Source organism: Myxocyprinus asiaticus, chromosome 12 (genome assembly GCF_019703515.2).
Source record: "Myxocyprinus asiaticus isolate MX2 ecotype Aquarium Trade chromosome 12, UBuf_Myxa_2, whole genome shotgun sequence".
NCBI lineage: Eukaryota > Metazoa > Chordata > Actinopteri > Cypriniformes > Catostomidae > Myxocyprinus > Myxocyprinus asiaticus.
In genome coordinates this window covers 27995600-28016049 of record NC_059355.1, presented here as the reverse complement: position 1 = coordinate 28016049, position 20450 = coordinate 27995600, and the positions used below count along the sequence as shown (strand labels likewise).

Here is a 20450-nt window from a genome sequence, read left to right as displayed (position 1 = left end):
TGAAATGTCTTGAACACATCTGTGAATTCGCTGTTATTCCTCCTCATTCGAAATATAAATTCAAGCCATCTGGCTCGTAACCAAGAAAGTTTGGGTTAAGGTACGAAAGTTTTGGAGGAAAACAGATGAAAATACACCTTTTCATCTCTGCATTAGGTGCTATGACAGCAGGTTTGTTTATATTCTCAAAGGGGCAGGGTTAAAACTGATTACCACTTGCATACGCAGACTCAGCAGGGCAGAGTCAGTCATGAGCATGTCATGATATTTTGATTAAATATTATAGAAAATATGCATGGATGAATCATTCATAATAATACCAGTAACATGTATTAATAAAATAAACATGGTCAATTTTGATTTCATGCCGACTGTAAAGCCTTTTTGATGTGGTGTTTTATTTAAATGAAAAACCTGTACATCTGCTTAAGCTACTGTATGTAATTAAAATAATTTCCTTTTATTTTGTGCGATTTATACATCTGACAAATGATTTTTTTTTTCTTTCCCTAGGTGCTAAGGCCAATAATATGCTTATTTTGTGAAATTTACACTTTTTCGTGTACGTATGCCACGCTGCTTTAGGTCCATATGTGAGTACTCTAATCCGACAACATGGGTGGTGAAAAAAATATGTGCTGCTTACACGCTGCTTATGCTTGCGCTGTGAAACAGGCCTTATACCTTACAGTTTCCCCCTATAGCATTATCTCGCGATAGGTTAGTTAACTGTCAATCAGTAGAACGTCTTGGTTACTGTTGTAACCTCTGTTCCCTGATGGAGGGAACGAGATGATGTGTTGATGTAGTGACACTAGGGGTCGCTCTTGAGAGCCCCGAACACCTCTATTCTTTTGAGAAAAGGCTAATGAGAATTGGCAAGTGGAATTTGCAATCCACTCCCCCGGACATATGGGTATAAAAGGAGAAGGAATGCCCACTCTCATTCAGGTTTTGTGCTGAGGAGCCGAGACAAGGTCCGGCCATTTCAGCGGCTAGTACAGCGTTGTGGCAAGAGGGACACAACGTCTCATTCCCTCCATTGGGGAATGGAGGTTACGACAGTAACCAAGACATTCCCTTTTTTCACTCACTCGACGTTGTGTCGATGTAGTGACACTAGTGTTCCCTATAGAAAAACGCCACAACAGGTGAACCGTGTTACGTGAACAGCTGATGCAGGTGCAAGCAAGCTGCTGCGTGCGTAATAGCAGGTGCATCAGTCTGCATGTAACCTCCCCCAATGCCCCAAAAAGACATCATGTAGTTACCCACATCCCTGAGGCGGGGAAGCGATGTAACTAGCATGGGAGCAGGCCGCACCAGCCGCGGACTATTCTCACTATGTTTTCTCTCCACAGAGTATTAGATCTGGCTGGGGCCATCTAACGCTATTATACGCATCGGGGAAGGTGTTCTTTTCCATTCCTATTATTTCAGGGGGAAAAGACCCCACGGAGACCACATCCTGCCCAAAGGGGAGGTCAACATGTGGCAATACGACACATGGGCTCACCAGCCGCACATGGAAGGGGCGTGGTGGTAGGTTCTGCCTCGAAGGAGAGGAGCTCTACAAACACGGCGGCCAGGGGCAGTGAGGGCCCTGCCCAAGGGAGATGCGGGTCTGCTGATATTGAGACCATACCGTGGAAAATACATCACAGGGGGTTACCTGAGTAATCGGCACCTGTGGAGCACCTATCCCAGTACAGGACATATTAGTACCCATAGTGGGTCTGGCTGTGAACTCCTCTGCCGAATTCGCGAGCCACAGGGCTAGGGAGGAAGGACATCCAGGGTCCACAACTTCGTGAACTCGACTGGGGGTAAAAGCACGCGCTTTCGCCTCAGGGAAGGGGAAAGGCGCTATATGCAAGTGATACACCCGGCCAGTTGTTCCGTATTATCAAACTCTACCTGTTCATACCTGACAAAACACGGGACGAAACCGGCTCAACCCGGAGATTGTAAAATCTCACAAAGGTATTGGGTGTAGCCCAGCCCGCTGCTCTGCAGATGTCTGCTAGAGAGGTGCCATGGGCCAGTGCCCACGAGGATGCCACACTCCTAGTTGAGTGTGCTCGTATTCCCAAAGGGGCGGGCACGGCCTGGGCGATGGCATCCACGATCCAGTGGGCAAGCCTCTGTTTGGAGACAGCATTCCCTTTCCGCTGTCCGCCGAAGCAGACAAAGAGCTGCTCAGAGCATCTGAAGCTCTGCGTGCGATCCAAGTAGGTGCGCAAAGCATGCACCGGACACAGCAACGACAGGATTGGGTCTGCCTCCTCACGGAGCAGCGCTTACAGGCTCACCACCTGATCCCTGAAGGGGGTCGTGGGAACCTTGGGCACATAGCCCGGCCGGGGTCTCAGGATCACGTGAGAATCTGCCGGACCGAACTCCAGGCAAGTGTCGCTGAAGAAAACGCTTGCAGGTCCCCAACCCTCTTGATGGAGCTGAGCACAATCAGGAGGGCTATCTTCAAGGAGAGGGCTTTCAACTCGACTGACTCTAGCGGCTCAAAGGGGGCTCCGTGAAGGCCCAGGAGGACTGCGGAGAGATCCCATGAGGAGAAGAGGTATGGCCTCTGAGGAACCTGATGATCAAGTCGTGCTTCCCTAGGGACTTGCCGTCCACTGTGTCGTAGTGGGCCGCTATAGCGGCTACATATACCTTCAAGGTGGAGGGGGACAGCAGCCTCTCCTGCAGGAAGGAAAGCGCTGACCCGACTGCGCATCTCTGGGGGTCTTCGGCTCGGGAAGAACACCAATTCGTGAACAAGCGCCACTTCAAGGCATAAAGCTGCCTCGTAGAGGGAGCTCTGGCCTGAGTGATCTTGTCTACCACTGCTGGTGGTAGGCCACTTAGGTCTTCCACATCCCGTCCAAGGGCCAGACGTGGAGGTTCCAGAGGTCTGGGCGCGGGTGCCAGATGGTGCCCCTTCCCTGAGAAAGAAGTTCCTTCCTCAGGGGAATCTGCCAGGGAGGTGCTGTCGCGAGGAGCATGAGGTCCAAGAACCAAGTCTGTGTGGGCCAATATGGGGCCACGAGGGTGACTTGTTCCTTGTCCTCCCTGACCTTGCACAGGGTCTGTGCAAGTAGGCCCACAACGCATATATGCGCAGCACCCGGGGCCAGCTGTGTTCCAGTGCGTCTGTCCCCGGGGGGGGGCTTCCATCAGGGAATACCAGAGCAGGCAGTGGGAGGGTTCCCGGGTCTACCTGTGCTTTGCAGAATTGACTCCAAATCAGCTAGACCACCTGGGGGTGGAGTCTCCACTCTCCGCTGAGCGTCACCTGCCACGACAGCGCGTCCGCTGTAGCGTTGAGGCTGCCCGGGACGTGAGTGGCCCGCAGTGACCTCAGCCACTGCTGACTCCAAAGGAGGAGATGGCGGGCGAGTTGTGACATGCGAGGAGAGTGTACGCCACCTTGGCAATTTATGTACGCTACTGTCGCTGTGTTGTCCGACCGGACCAACACGTGCTTGCCCCAGATCAACGGCAATAGCCTCTGCAGGGCGAGCAGTACAGCCAGCAACTCTAGGCAGTTGATGTTCCAACCCAGTCGCGGTCCTGTTCAGGAACCAACGGCTGCATGCCCGTTGCACACGGCACCCCAGCCCAACTTGGAGGCGTCTGTGGTGACCACGATGCGTCTGGACACCTGCTCTAGGGGAACTCCTGCCCGCAAAAACATGATGTCTGTCCAAGGGCTGAATAAGTGGCGGCAGAGCAGCGTGATATCTACGCAATGTGTGCCGCGGTGCCATGCCCATCTCGGGACTCGAGTCTGAAGCCAGTGCTGAAGCAGTCTCATATGCATCAACCCGAGCGACGTGACTGCCGCCGAGGAAGCCATATGCCCCAGGTGCCTCTGAAAGTGTTTCAGTGGAACCACTGTTCTCCGCCTGAATGACTTCAGGCAGTTCAGCACCGACTGCGCGCGCTCGCTTGTGAGGCGTGCTATCATTGAGACCGAGTCTAACTTCATGCCAAGAAAAGAGATGCTCTGAACCAGGGGGAGCTTGCTGAGGTGCCTGAGCACCAGGTCCCAGTGCTTGCACAGCAATTCTCGAGAGTGTGCTAGAATCAGCTAGTCATCGAGGTAGTTGAGTATGTGGACGCCCACTTCCCTTAACGGGGCAAGAGCTGCCTCTGCGATTTTCGTGAAGATGCGAGTGGACAGGAAGAGGCCGGCATATCAGTACAAGGTACTGTACTGATACGCCCCTGGCCGTCGAAAGCAAACCGTAGGATGGGTCTGTGTCGAGGTAAAACCGAGACGTGAAAGTACGCATCCTTCAGGTCTAACGCCACGAACCAATCTTGATGCTGGACGCACGTCAAAATGTGTTTCTGCATTAGCATCTTGAACGGGAGTCTGTGTAAGGCCAGGTTCAGAACTTGCAGGTCCACGATTGGCCACAACCAACTGCCTTTCTTTGGTACGATGAAGTAAGGGCTGTAAAACCCTTCCCCCATTTCGGCTGGCCATGAGGCGGGCTGGTCTCATTTCGGAACCGGACAGGAGCAAACGAGCGTGCTGGGGAATTACCCCGTGAGACCGCGCCCATTGCACTCCCCAAATCGCCTCCAGCACCAGCCGGGCCGGCCTCATACCCGTGGGTAGAATGCGCAGAGCGGAGGGGCAGCTAGAGTGGCTTTCCCGCTTTGGAAGAAGGAACGCCGTGACCGCAACTTTGCTATGGTCATATTCTCGCAATGAGAACATGAACCATCCTCAAATGCTGCCTCAGTGTGATCGCTGCCCAGACACGTGAGTCAGCGCCCGTGACTGTCGGAGGCGGAGAGATAACGACTGCATCCAGGAATCACACAAAGACGGAAAGGCATCTTTATAAAGACGCGTCTTTAAAAAGATGTTCAACGTCAATGTGTGTGCTCTAATAGAGAAAATATACTCTTTAGCAGGAATATACACTCTTTTAGCGCTGTCGAAGCGCCCAGGGGCGAAATCTGCACTCGTCGTGCAGAAGGAGAGAAAGCCGCTGGAAATGCGCTGTATAACCAACAGCATACGCTTCTTAAGAGGTGAATGGAACGGCAGTAGTATTCAGCTCGCTGATAGTACAACCGCTCGGCTCCAAAGAAAAATCTGAATGAGAGTGTGCATTCCTTCTCCTTTTATACCCGTATGTCCAGGGGAGTGGCATGCATATTCCACTCACCAATTCTCATTGGCCTTTTCTCAGAATAATAGAGGTGTTCGGGGCTCTTAAGAGCAACCCCTAGTGTCACTACATCGACACAACGTCGAGTGAGTGACAGAAGAGGGACAAGAGCCCCACAGTTTCCCCTCAGTGGGAGCAAGATCACCACATTGCAACAAGATTTTGAGGGGAACGTAATACAACAGAGCAGAGAAACACATCTTAGTCAATAAAACAGTTAAGAAACAGAGGATTCGTTGACATTCATAGCAGGTGATCCAATCAGATGGGTTATATGCAGGTGTAAATAGGGTCCAGTTCATTTTGTATTCCGATCAATCAAGCCACATTCAAACTTGGCCAGAAACACTTGCGACCACATTGCATTTGTAGTGTAAATGCTAATTTGTCCTGATGCCTTCTTGGTATGGCTTTAAAAGAAAAGAAAATTTGAGGGGAAAAAAAACTCCATAGATATAAAGCCCATGCACAGGACTACATAGAACATCTTTGGTATGCCTGACATACAGCTCTAACGTGCAGTCACCAAAATGAAAGACCCTCCCTTCTACAAAATCCAACAGCAGGTGGTCACAGGAGACATATTTGAGATGCATGCTAATGGCAGGTGTAAATAGCAATCTGTCTCGGCTGACCACCTGTGATTGGATCACTTGAGACAGATGATATTACCAGTTATAAACCCATAAAAATGTTGTCCACGGCTTGTGAATTTAAAGCTGTAGTTCATCCAAAAATGAAAATTGTTATCTTTACTCACCCTCATTTTGTTCCAAACCTATAAGGAGATGCTAGGTAGAATGTTAGCCTCAGTCACCATTACTTTTCTCTCATACTTTTTCGCTACAATGAAAGTGAATGGTGACTGAGTCTGTTCCACAAAAGAAAAAAAGTCAAACAGGTTTGGAACAACATGAAGGGGAGTAAATGATGACAGAATTTTCACTTTTGTGTGAACTATCTTTTCAAGCAACAATACTGTTTCAAATCAATACAGTAAAACAACTAAAAGTTCAGTAGCCCTCAACCAACTTGATAGTGACACTATCCACACTGATGCTGATGGCCATATTGATTGTAATCTCAGTGGCCTTCTAATTACCTTCTCTCTCCTCGCTCACCCCAGATCTTTACTACGTTAAATTAGCAATGTTGTTAAATTTGTTCACATTAGTTAACTTAATTAGTAAGCATGAACTAAAAATGAACAATACTTTTACAGCACTTAATATCCTTGTTTAATGCTAATTTCAGTGTATACCACATTTACGTTTTTAACATTAACTTTAGTTAATGCATTATGAACTAACATGAACTAACAATGAAAAATTGCATTACTACTGTATAAATTAACATTAACCAAGAGTAATAAATGCAGTTAAAAGATTGTTCATTGTTAGTTCAAGTTACTTAATGCATTAACTAATGTTAACAAGTAACTTAGTGTACCAAGTACATATGTGAAATATTAAGATTTTTTTTTTTAAACCCATATTGATCATCCCCTATTCAGAAAACTGGGGTGCATGTGCCCCCCTCATTGACTACTTCATAGTGCTTACGGCCCTGCTTCTGATTGAGTAAACACTGTAGGTATTGTAAATACCTAAAATAAAATAAAGATATAAAAATAAAATATCCAATAATGTGGCCTTAGTAAATGCTCAATACATATTAAGGACCTTCATATTACAGCATTTTTTCATGTCATTATTATTATTCATTTTTAATTAAACTTTAGGATTTGCTATTTAAATAATTTTCCCTTTCAATTCATGGCCATTATTTTTACTTCAAACCAGCTACTGAACAGCTCTTTCGTATCTAACCATTCATTTACCTCAGAGCTATATTTATTTTTCCTGGACACAGCTAATCCTGGGCTTAAATTGCTTTTCGATTTTTTTTTTTTTTCTTTCATGAGTGTCTTGAACGTCACTGAGCTGTGAAAGGGCAGAAGCCCTCATCAAAATTCAGCTAGAGACACCCATCAAACAAACCAACCACCACTGGCCAATCAGCTACAAGCAGGGGCGTAGCTTTCCATCATCACTATGCACATTTTCTTGTGGCTCTTTTCTAAATCAAGGCTCTCAAAGCTTTTTCTGTTTATTTTCAATGAAGACACCGCCCGAGGCTGCAGATTTAGGTGCACTCTGTCAATTCCTTCCACTGGGTTTCCTTTCCATCTCTGAGGCTTTGAGAGCATCATGGGAAGGTCTGCCTGTTAGTTCTTGAAGAGAGGAGCTGCTGACGGTAGAGAAGACCTGCTCTTGCCTACTGTTGAATAATTTAAGATGGAGTTTCCTAAAGCTGAATGAAGTCAGAGAGAGTCTGGGGAGCAGCTGGAGCAGAGTGAGAGGACTGAGTGGGAGACAGACAACTAAATAAATGAAAGTATGAGTCAGATGAAGAAGAGTGGACATCAAAGATCCTAACAGGAGTCAGCTATGTCTGTGTAAGAGAGAGAAAGAGAAAGGAGAAAGTGCCTCTTTGCCTAAAAGGAGAAAGACTGAGAGAGATGTGGTTACAAAGAGAGAGAGAGAGAGAGATTTTTTTTCTTACTCTCACAGGAAGGTGTGACTGCACTGACGGAACCAGCTCTCAGTGTGTCAGTGGAACTGAGCGAGAGAGGATTATTCTACTGCATTGCCGAAAGCCTAAGCTGACAGAGAGAGAGGGAGAGAGAGAGAATAGAACAGCTCAAGCGTGCAGCTATTCCTGTCTGACTCACCAAACATCAGCCTGCATGGCATAACCTCAATCTGACTGAGAGCATAGGAGGGAATAGTTGGTAGTTGTGTGAGTCAGAGAGGACGAAATAGGGCCATTTGCACCCGCAGCATCATCATGTCATCCAATGAGCTGAGTGCTCCCGAATTGGACCCTTGCATTCGCACCTTCAAGGAACACATGCATTTGGAACTGGAGCCACCGAGACTAGGTACAGGCAACAAGCTCATGACCTCCCCCAAAATATCTCCTCGTAGCTCCCCGCGCCTCTTCCGCAAGCTCATGGTCAACAAGGGCAGCCGCCACAGACGCCGATTCACTGTTGCGCACACCTGGTAAGCGCGTCTGAAAGTTGATGGGCAAAAAGAGAGGTGGAACACAGTGAGGAGGTTTGAATGGGGAGGGATTCAGTGATATGTTGCTTTTATGCCTTTGGCTGTGAAGACTGAGGGGATTTTTTTTTATTTTTTTTTATGAATGATGTTGACTTAATTAGGGTAAATGTTATTATGGGTCAGTAGGGTGTGACATAACTGCAGGTGTGATATTGTAAAATTATGACAAAAAAATATATTTGAATGACAGAAAAACTATTCATTAATGTGTGATGTGTGTACTATAAGCCAGAGAAGGTGGAACAACAGGTTAATTATGATGCTCTCTTTGGACTCTCTAAGCGGAGAACTGTCGCAGTCTCTTTTCAGGAAAGAGTTAAAGGGATAGTTCCTCCAAAAATAAAAATTCTGTTGTAATTTACTAATTCACCTTCATGTCATCCAAACCTGTCTGACTTTATATCTTCTGTGGAATACAAGAGAATTTTTGACATTAGACATTACTTTATTTTTTTTTTTTATTACATTGAAAATGAATGGGGACTGAGGGTGTCAGTCCTAACACTCTGCCTCATATAATTTTTTTTCCCCCATGTAAGAAAGAAAGTTAGAAGGGTTTTGAACACATGAGGATGAGTAAATAATTACAGAATTTTCATTTTTGGATGGACAATTCCTTTAAGCAAAATCCCACTAAATTTGGACCCCTAAACAATTCCATTGACTTATTTTTTTTAACGTACAATTGGCTTTTTAAAATTGTCTACTTACAATAAATGGCATGTTGATTTATACAGACTTAATTAGCAAAATGTGCAAATTAATTTAATATAACATTATATTATTGACCATACATACAAATAGTCAAATTAAAGAATTTTTTTATTTATTTTTTTTAAATTTTTTTTTTACCCTTCACACTAAAACTACTATTAACTTCTATATAGATACAATTTATATAGGTAATACATTGTAAGATGTGAATATTATAGACAGATATCACTGCTGGCAATGTAAACATTTTCACACCGAAAGCATTTCAAAGAATGTGTGTGTGTGTGTGTGTGTGTAATTGGAATAATATCATATCTGACATCGCATATCGCATTAAACTAGATGTTTTGAATTTGATGCTGTTGTAAATGGGCGATTATCATAATCTGCTATGATTTTTGAAATATCTGAAACACATTGACTCATGGTCGTTATGCATGTCATGATGAGCTGATGTTCTTGCCTGTTTCTCATCAAAGAGTGGCTGCTCTGAAAACATCAGCAACAGCGCCAAAGGAGGGTTTTGCGTCACTCAAAATAATGACATAGTTGGAGTCATATTTATCATTTACTGTAACAAGATGAAAGCTTTGTTTGTTGTGAGATGTTTCCTGCATATTGAAGCGATTGGATCAGAGCTGGGAGGATGTGGGCAGGATATGATGTGACATGGAAGGTTATTTATCCTTTGGTAACTAGAACATTTCTCATACTGTCTAGACTTTTGCTACGGTTGTACTGTACAACAATGAAGCACTAAGCTGTTATTTATGACCGATCATATTGGTCCCACAGTAAAGTAGTGACATTGTAATTGGTTTGTGTATGCATAAATTGTGCATGTGATGTATATGGTGGAGGCAGGCTTTGTGGTTGCCTTATAGTCTGGAATATCAAGCCGTATGATGTGTTGTTCTTGGAATTCAGCCTTGGATGTTTGTTATGGCCACACTTGTGTGTCTATAGTGGAGTGAGCTTCTACTGACAGCGATTCTGTGTCAGAAACCAGATGTCTTCTTCTGCTTAGTTAGCTGGGTGTGTTTAATGTTTAATGTGTCAGGTACAATACACAGTGTGACCTGATTGCACTGTTAAACATGCACGACCACCAGCACATATGCATTACTCACCCAGACAACCATTAGAGGCAGATGGAAGAGAGTTTAATAGAGGGAGTTTAATGGGGCAAACTGCAGTAAGAGCTATCTTTATTTGGTGATTTGTGTGATTATAGTGGTGGAGACTTTTAGAATCTGCCACGAATGGTGTCAGTGGAAGGATGCATATTTGATTTCATTCATTAATTCATTCATTTATTCATAAATGAGATCTTTTTCATATCTCGACTGTTTTCTCTTGACAGTAAGGAGATTAAATGGAGTGAAAATTAAGACTTTTTTAATAAATCTCCCACTTCACAGATTTTTCTCTTGAGAAAAAGTCCCCAGTAAACTCACGTGTCTCCTCTAGAGATTCAGAAGTGATCTCAGCAATGTCTCCAACTATGCTCAGATTTCATACCAACATCAAATGAACAAACTACATTCTAATGGAATTCTTCCAAGACCAAATTATCTGAGCTATGCTATTCACATTTATTTTGAAGCACTGCACTCTTACTGTATGTCAACAATTGTCTCGTGTGTCTGTTTTTACATCTGAATTAAAGCTGATAGTTCAATGAAACATAACTAAATACCCCATTAAGTCTCCTGAGCTACAAAAAAAGCAACATCTGAGCAATTAATTTTTCATTTGGGCTGAAATGCCAAAGCAATATTTCTAAAAGTACACTACGGCCTTGAGTTATGGGTGTCATCTTCTATACCTGTCATAATATGACAGCTCTAAACCTGAACATAGAGCATTTAAACACAACCTGAACATCCTCAGATGATCAGATCACAACGTTTGCAACTCATTCAATGATATTGCACTTGTGCATTTTGTATTGTGAGCAGAGGGACGTGTCACATAATGCTATAGCTCTGTGTGTTCTGGTCCTTGCAGTGTTAGGTAACACACCGAGAATGGAGGGAGGGGGCAAGGCTGTCTTCAGAGAGTGAGGCGGTGCATGAACATGGAGGTGGAGAAAAGACAAGTGCAGTGGCATGGAAACTCTGAAGAGAGTCTCATCCCTTCATATTAAGTGATGCTGAAGGAGAGAATGGTGGGGTAAACTCTGATGGCTATTGGTAGGCATTGGTGCTTTTGAGAACTTATTTCTCAGCTTTTGCCTCTTTATTTGATGTATATAGTAGAGAGTGACAGGATTTGATTTTTATTTTTTTTTTTGTTTTTGTTTTTTTGTAGAAATAGAGGGAATTGTATCGGAACATATCAATGCAGCTTCTGCATGAGCACCACAGTGAAATGTGCACTGACTGCTGTGCCACGGCTCTGACACAATTTTTTTTTTTTTTTTTTTTCTCTCCAGTGTTTGGGAAAAATTCAACCAAGCAAAACACAGTGTTTTAGCCATAACATTGTTTGTTTTAAGGCATAAAAACAAACAAATTCTCTTCCATGTTAATCTACGTTTCTGTCCTAACCAGCGACAGCGACAAGCAACCGGACATTTTGTCTATGGGTTTGTTTCGGTTTCCAAAACCAAAGGATTGGTCCAAAATCCCACTCTACATAACTGTATATTAAACATCAAATATGTTCTGATTGGCTGATTGTGCAGCAATTTTGCTTTTAGTTTTAACAGACATATACTTGGTTAGGTCACAGTGTAAGAACATTCTGAATGTAAAGAAAGCTGGTTACTTGTGTCTAGATTCTGAAATTGAATCAAAAGTATTTTGTATTAAATGATCAGTTCACCCCCAAAAAATAAAAATTCTGCATCATTTACTCAACCTTATGTTATTTTAAACCTGTATGACTTTCTTTCTTATGCCGAAGACAAAAGGAGATGTTTTAATGAAGATCCCACTGCATCTTTTTAAAATGCCTGTGGATAGTGCCTCATTTTAAAGCTTAATAAAGGACCCAAAAGTACCATAAAAGTAGTCCATGTTATTAATTTTTTGTTTTTGGGTGAATTATTCCTTTAATAAATTAGCATTTCAAAGTACAGGACCGTACAAGGCAGTAACTGTAACATTCCTGACTATATCCCTCAGCTGTATCTAAAAAGAGAAAAATCAGCATCGTCCCCTTTTTTCATACTAATCTGCTTTCTTTTTCATCTAATGAGATATTCTTTCATTCTGCTTCCCCAGGGCCTAATATGTGGTGATGTTCTTTCTCTCTGTGGGAGACATTATACTACATTAGCATACATAAACATCGAAGCATGCTAAAAAGTCTGGTATGCTCTATTAAAAGTTGTGCAAACAAATCCAGTTCCGTTACTGCGGGTTTGGTGCAAAACCAAGTGTGAAAGACATTTATTCACAAGGCGTTTTATGCTAACAGGAATGTATCTGCTTCATTTCAGACTTGGGTCAGTTTTGGTTTGAGGAAACATGAGTTTAAACCCAGCGTTATACTTAAAGACACTTCATTTAGGCATGGCAGTGACTTGCATTTTGAATAAGGCAGTTGTGTTACAACACAAAAGTGTACAACCATACATGTGCAGACTCTCATTCATGTTTCCGTTCTTTGATATGACAGGCCTGAATCAGATGTCATTGGGTCACGTCCCAGCTGTCGTCACATTTCAAGTCACTGAGCATCTCTAGTGTGGGTGTGTGTAAGGCCACATTAGATCTTGTGTTAAGCCAAGCACAATGTGTGCAATATTCAAATTTTAGTCCTTTTTGAGAAACCATATACATTTTCTCATAACCTATGTTAATAAGTGACCTTAGAGAAAAGTATGTAAAGTATATAGTTAGAATATGACCTGCATGCTGCCATCTCTGCTCATGGGTATTAAGTTCTGGGCACAGTAAATGACATGTGACTAATCACTCTAGAAATGCAGAAAATTGCATCCAGACAACGCTGATTTGCTGATAGCATCACAAGCCATTGCATGCGCAGTTTAAAGGCCTCAAGTTGCACTGAAGTGCCTTGACGAGTGCTGTTTGATTTGTGTCGAACGACATGTCGAATGACTCTTCCCATTTTTAAAAATATCCAATAGGGTTTAGTTTACAGCCACACACAGGCACACACCACTTTCCACCATGCTGCTCATGTCAGAGTCGCTTACCAGGAAAACATAAGAAGTTATTGTTTTTGATAAAAGATTAAGAGGGAAAACCATAAAAAAATAAAAATAAAAATAAATTACGTGCACGGATAAATCGTTTACAAAAAAAACAGCAATATCCAATAAGAAAATAGTAATTGTCAATTTTGAATACATGGTGACTTTAATTAGTGACTTACTTGCTGCTGAGACGTCATAAGGGAAATGTGTTCACTAACTTAATGCAAAATATCTGATAGGAGATGTTCTTGTCCTTGTCAGTAATTCAGCTAAAAGGAATTGATTTCAGGGCACATGAACTTTCAAAATATTGCTTTCCAGTGTGATAATATTGCAAAGGCAGGAGACAGGGAAAAAAAATACTCTGTTTCAGTTGGCTACTGGTAAAACATCAATAGAATAATGACATATTTGTGATTTACATGTTTAGATTTATGCATTTGGCAGACACTTTTGTTCAAACGACTTAGTTCACTTATTACAGGGACAATCACCCCTGAGCAATCTGGAGTTAAGTGCCTTGCTCAAAGACACAATGGTGGTGGCCATGGGGATTGAACCGGCAACCTCTGTTTACCATTTCTGTGCTTTAGCCCACTGTGCCACCTTCTTCTTTTAAAAAGCTATCAATGTAGAATTAGGCCTTCTGTCCACAGAATGTTGTAATTATTGCATCTAGCAGCAGGGGCCATGCCAACCAGCCAAACAATGGTCCCTTGCTATTAACGTGTTAAAGGAATTTCATTAGCCCTCAAATGTATTTAATCAGAGAGCCACGTAAGCATATTTCTTGCTAAAAAGCAGCTTTGACAGCCGTGTTTATTGCAGTGCTGGCTATCAGCACAAAATCAACAGGGACAAAAGGGAGGGGGTGGTGTGATCTTATCAAGGTGCTGAGTAACAGGATAAGCAGAAGGAACACGTACAGAGTAGCAAAGCTATTAGACATAAAGTCAGACGGCAATTAAAACATTCTCGTTACTTGACTTGCATGACTTACTGTTCACTAATTGCAATGATCGTTTCCTGAGGTTAGGTACAATCAAGAGTGCTACAGTGAACAAGTTGGTGACATCAGTATGTCTCTGGTGTGAGCATTGCTTTTGTGCAAATGAACTTCAAGTTTTAGATTATGTGCTCAAGATCATTTGCTGGTAACCACCAAATTTACCAGCAGCACCACTGAGCTGATCCTGTGCTGCACAAACAATAGATTAAATTGCTGATTTCTGTCCTTGCATGCTACCATCAGTAATTCTGATGCACACATACACAGGGCTCTTTTGTAAGGCTGTCAGTACTTAGTATATTTTATTAAAATGTGTGCATAATTTGTTTGCTGTGATATCATCATCATCATCATCATCATCATCATCATATTAACAAGATTTTACAAAAACAAGCAATTTGCAGTCGATTATTGTTGTTTTGTCTTTAATCTTTAATCAAAGTGTAATACCTTGCTCTTCCTCTGCAATGATTTTACTTTTGCACTGATGTTACATTAGGCCATGCAGGCTATTTAATAATGTTAAAGGAATGTTCCATATTAAATTCAAGTTAAGCTCAATCAACAGCATTTGTGGCATAATGTTGATAATCACAAAAAGTAATTTCGGCTCATTCCTCCTTTTCGAGGTTACAGTGAGGCACTTAAAAAGTAAAGTCCGCTATACTGTAGGATTTTTACAGTCCTATAAGATTGTTGCTTGTCAGACTGTACGATATTGTTACGTTCCGAAATATGTGCAGTTTTTAATGTGCTGTCCGTACTTTGTCTGTGCCTGTGGGTGTGTCTGCAGGTGCCGCTGATTTGCAGATTGGCTGTTTCTGATTGTGTGCCTATAAAACCCCTGTGCTGCCTTTCAGATGCGAGCTGTTGTGACTTCGGGCCAGTCACACTCCTCCACGCTCCCCACCAGCTGCCAGACCAATCCCTTGTGTTCTCGAGCTTAGAGTTTGTTACATTGTTGCTCTTCAGAACTGGAGTGTTTTCTGAGCTATAACAGTTAGGTTTGTAGGGGTGACCTGCCCTGTTTATTTGATATTTTTTGCTCTGTTTCTGTTAATGAAGTCAGGTTAGTTTAATTGTATTTATATTTCCTTTAAGGTTATTTTCTCCTTTTTCTTTCTAGGTTGTTTTGTTTATTACTTTGTGCCAGGGGTCACCCTGAAGCCCAAATACCTGCTGCATATTTTTACATCTTTAATACTTTATCTACTTCCAATAAAAACAATATTGGAATTATAATTGGAACAACTGATTGTTGTCTTGGGTTTTTGGTCTGACGGTTGTGCGGGGAGCACACCTCCCTTTACTTTGTTGCATCCTACCCCTAGGGGACGTAACAAATGGGGGCTTATCCTATGATTTAATTTGTTTTCGTTTTTCGTTCTCTTTCGTCCTTTGACTCGTAAGTATAACTTACTGGTGAGTATTACTGGTTTTTGTTCTGTCATTGGCAGTTTTTACTTTGAGATCGCCATGGCACACTGTGCAACATTGTCAGAATGTACTATACACATCGTAGCTGACTGTGGTCCCAATTGTCCTGATTAGAGAACGTGAGCGTTGTGGAGTAGAAGCGAAATGACAAGGTTTCCCCAGAGGTTTTTTGAAAGTCAGGGCATTAGTATTTCTGTTGCTCAAATACCACTCCATCACAAGCATAACTTATAAAAAGAAAGATGGATTTTGTCAAACAGGCCTATAATAAGACAGCCTGATCACAAATACAGAAAATGAAAGATGTTGAGAATGGACACAAGTGGGGGAGGAAGCCTACAGTAATAATTAGCTACCACAAGCAAATTCATTGTGGAAATAAAAAGACTTGTAGCCCGAAAAATGACAGTTCTGCGTTCACATAGGTAAAAACAAAAAAGGTGGGGTATAGTATGTCTTTCTCCTCTTTTAGATTAGTAACCTATAGGCCACGCAAAATTTTGAAAATTCATGTAGGCTAATAATATGTTGTGCTTTTTAAATTCCCAATGGATAATGCACAAACATGACATAGATTTCTAGAATTGTATCTGCTAATTTGAATTAAAACATCCCATAAATACTTGCCAATAGAATTTTTTTGTGTGTGTGAAATTGGAGTGGTTTGAATCTTAACTAAAATTTACAGATATTTAAAGTAAATGTATTCCAAGTAAAATAGTAATTAAAGTTGTAAAGAAAATGCATGATAAATGTAAAAAAATAAATAAAAAAATGTTACTTTTTTTTAAGCTCTGTATTTATTTAATTCAGGGAATAATGCTTCATTGCTGAAGTGTTACACTTTTCCAAGTATTTTCTGCTTATTTATATAAAATGAAAAGGAAAAAAACATTGAAAGAGCTTGAGTAGGGTGATAAATGGGCACAAATGTTGCAATGGTGCAGACGCAGAGCAGGTTTATTTCCAAGGAGCATACTCAGTGGGGTTTCTCTGAAAACAGTGAATTGGGGTATGAGAGAGGAGCAGACAGTCTTATCTGGCCATCTTAATAGCAGTCACATTATACGACTGCGATACTAAATTTCTGACAGTGCCAGAACTTCGTCGGAGGCTAAAGATCATTGCAAAGTCTATCAATCGGCCATCAGTGAGAATGTCACACTAAATGTTGTAAGATAGTCGATTTTGCCCTACGACGACAGAAATCCTTCAGGATTCCAAAATTTGTCACAGACGGCAGAATCGTGGCCAAAATTGTACAGTGTGCAACGGGCTTAAGTGAATGGGGCCAATGTTTTAAGGGTTTAAAGGCAGAAATGCGAAGCTTAGACTTTTCGTCCATTTTAGGGTTTTGACGGTATGCCACCAAATCAACATAGTTGCAAAAGTGGATATAGATTTACACAGAAAATTTTGAAACGGTGAGTATTTTAACATTTACCGATTGGCCCCATTATCTTCCGTTGTGCCTCAATGTAACCCAGATTTTTGCTTTTTTTTTTTTTTTTTATAAAAGAAAAGGAGGGATGAGTTGAAATTTTTTGTGGTAACCAACATTATGCGACAAATGCTATTGACTGAGCTTATTAAGTTGAACTTAAAATTCAACCCAGAATAGTTCTTTAACTGATAATGAAATGTATATTTATGCATAATATTAACAAACTCACATTCAAGTCTGGTATTATACTACGCCCTTTCATAGTAGAGAATGTTTTACCAACATTGTAAGAATAGCTAGGTGACCTTTTCACTTGCCTGTTTTTGTTAATGCACTCATTCTTCAGCTCTTAGATACATTCAGGCTGGTGAACTCACTTTTTGCCAGAGAGTTAATCAGTCTCCAGGACTGAAGTATCTGGAACACAGTGGGTCTCCTGGATGCAGACTCTTTCAAATTAATTTATGGCTGCAGTCACATCTACACCCTAATTATTCCACAATCTTTCACAAGGCCATTGCCCAAGGCCGCAGACTAAAATAAAGCTAATAGACAAGGGACTACAGTTGTAGTTTTGATGGTAAATTTGGAAAGTGCATTTATGAAACTGATGTTGACATTTCTTGACAAATGATGCCGCCCACAGACAGGCCACATCCTTCAAAACAGCTGTGAATTGACCTGCAAAAAATATATTCACACTGAAAATGCAACAAAAAGAAGAGTGCTACGAGTAACTGGAAAATATGCTTCTTCAACCTGAAAAAAACAAAGTGTGGAATGTTGAACACTTCATGCACTCAGTGCTCACGGCTTGCTCTATGTGGCAGAAGGGGCGAAGTTAACTTGCTGTGATGCTGGCCTAACAAAACAATTGTAATTAATGATGAATGTGGCACCTACTGAAACTTCTGTGAAGACAACACCTTACAAATGCTTTACCATAACCCATTCTGTATGAATACAGGTACTGCATGTGCATTATTTGAGATATAAAGTGTTGGATTTAGTTTGGCTAACACACTAAAACTAGCAGCAACACATCACATGCATTTGAAACGTCACTTCCTTCGGCTGAAAAATGGCAAATGCTTCCTTGTAGAAAAAATAAATAAATTAGTGTTCCATTTGGGACACTGCTACAATTTGATGACAAAATGTTTTGTCAGTCCATCCAGGAATTAGCGAGCTTGCAAGAATTTATGCAAATTCAACAAGACACTGCATTATTTGCGGTACCTTGCAATTTTGTATAATTTCACAATTTTTCTTCATAAACTGTGAATCAGAGATAATCCGATCACTTTTCTCCACATTGACAGAGGTAAAACAAGTGCTCAAAGCTTGAAGCAGTCAAGCCATATCCAACTGTACAGCTGTCGTTGTATCATCTCCTCAGTAACGGAGTAAGCATTTCCTCGTCTTCTCCTCTCTCACTGCATGTCATTAACCCTGCGTGTATGAACCCGCAACAACCAAGAACATTTGCCATTACATGAATGTTAAAGTGAAACCAGAACATTTGCGTTCACTGTCGAAAGCCTTGTCTCCTTGCCTCAACTTTTAAACGGCATGCGTACAGTGCTCTCTGTTCTAAATGGTCCGAGGTGAGGGTTGGTGACGGCTTCAGTTCATTAGGAGTGCTCACATGATGCACTCTTGCACCGGAAAATGAGACTCAAAATTCATGAAACGTGTTCATGATTGGCATTTCTATATTCGCTTAAAAATTCCATTTTTGGATAGTACACTGTGATTAGAATTTGAAATGCTCAATAATAGCAGTTTTCTCAGATAATCGCAGTTAATTCAAATAATCGCAATCAGGTGATGTAATAATCATGACAGGCCACATATTGAATCCTCATTTGTGTTTTTAGTTTACAGTTTTATTTTAGGTGTACTTTTTATCCTTACGAAAGTTTACTTGCATTGCCTGAGGCAGAACATTTTAATATAAAAATAGAGTCTTCCATTGTACTCATTATGATTTCATCTTTTAAATCTACAGTATTGTATTTTTGTGTGTATTTTGTTTGCACATCGATAACTGCATATTCAGTTGTTATGCACTAAAGTAATTATAGGCCATTGCACTTATACCATCATTGATACAAATTACACAAGTATACTATCATTATTTGTGAGTTTTCACAGCAAGAAAAAAAAGAAATGCTGCAAATGACACCATTTGAGCAAAGCCGCAGGCAATTCAGTCATTTTGGGCCGCAATAATCAGCAAAAGTGCCATAAAATCCTGGTTGGACTGTAGAGTGTATGTCTTTTAGTGTATAGTGCATCATTTTGGACGCGGCTAATGATTTTTGACAGTAGAGAGCTATTCAATCTAAACAAGGGAACCAGACAATTATTTAAAATGTAGCTTATGTTGTGATATCAACGAATTGTATTTGATATTGATTTGATATAATTTAATGAATAACAGCCATAGTTGTTTAGAATAATATATTATTATGTCTTTTGATTTCATTGGGAAGGTATTGCATTTTAAGGAAAGTTTTGTCATCAGTGTTGTTGCTGTTTTGCATTATAGCATTGCATATGTGCATTTTACCCAAGATATTACAACTGCATTAAACAGCAGTGATAATCAAATCCTGTAGAGTCATGAATAGAGTGAATGGAGACTCAGATGCATAAAATAGATTTCATTTCAGAAGAAATGTAAGCACAGTGTAGTTCTAGCGGGAAGACTAGCAGCTGTACATCATCGCACCATTAGCTAGGTAACTCCTATCCAATCACATGTAAGACATTGCTTTTATAAGTCTGCTCGCAATCTATCACATTGCTGTTTCAGTGTGCTAACACGGCAACTTCATTCTATAGCACTGTCTGACGTCGAGTCCAATTTGCTCTCTGACAAGCTAACATCCAGCTATGGACATGGACTTATTCACTGCTCCTTACCTTTATCTAGAATCAGCAGCTCCTCACACAACACACGTCTGCAAATTTCCGGATTCTCAGTGGGATCACACCCTCTTGGAATGATAATAGACATGTTCCGACCTCTACAGGCCACAGGCGAACCAGTGCACAGAACATCTCTGAAGCCCGCCTTCCCTTCCCAACGATGCCGTCACTTCATCTCAACTTCTGCCCGCATCAAACCCATGGGGAGTAAACAATCAGCAAACCCGGATCTTCATCCATACCTCATTCACTTAGGAGATCTCCCTCAATCGAGCCACCACATCCACCTCAATCGGAATGCACGAACTAGCGTGGAAGGACTGCGCTCCTCACCAAGTCTGTCAAAATCATCGGCCAGGCAGCAGATGATTTCCTTCAGAAATAAGTTCTTAATCATATCCATCAAATGCATTCAGAT

At 41.5% G+C, this 20450-nt stretch overlaps 1 protein-coding gene across 2 annotated transcripts in view; it reads left to right on the top strand.

The window, feature by feature from the left end:
- The window catches only part of LOC127449402 (cAMP-specific 3',5'-cyclic phosphodiesterase 4B-like), a 241663-nt gene that overhangs the window by 77993 nt on the left and 143220 nt on the right, over positions 1-20450 (top strand). Inside the window, exon 1 of one of the 2 annotated variants that reach the window (XM_051712810.1) lies at positions 7979-8260. The exons of the other annotated variant lie outside the window; for it this stretch is intronic. Within the exon in view, the coding sequence (XP_051568770.1) occupies positions 8043-8260 (218 nt within the window). The 5' untranslated portion in view covers positions 7979-8042. Of the gene's footprint in view, positions 1-7978; positions 8261-20450 lie in introns of those variants that run through there. 2 annotated transcript variants of the gene reach the window in all.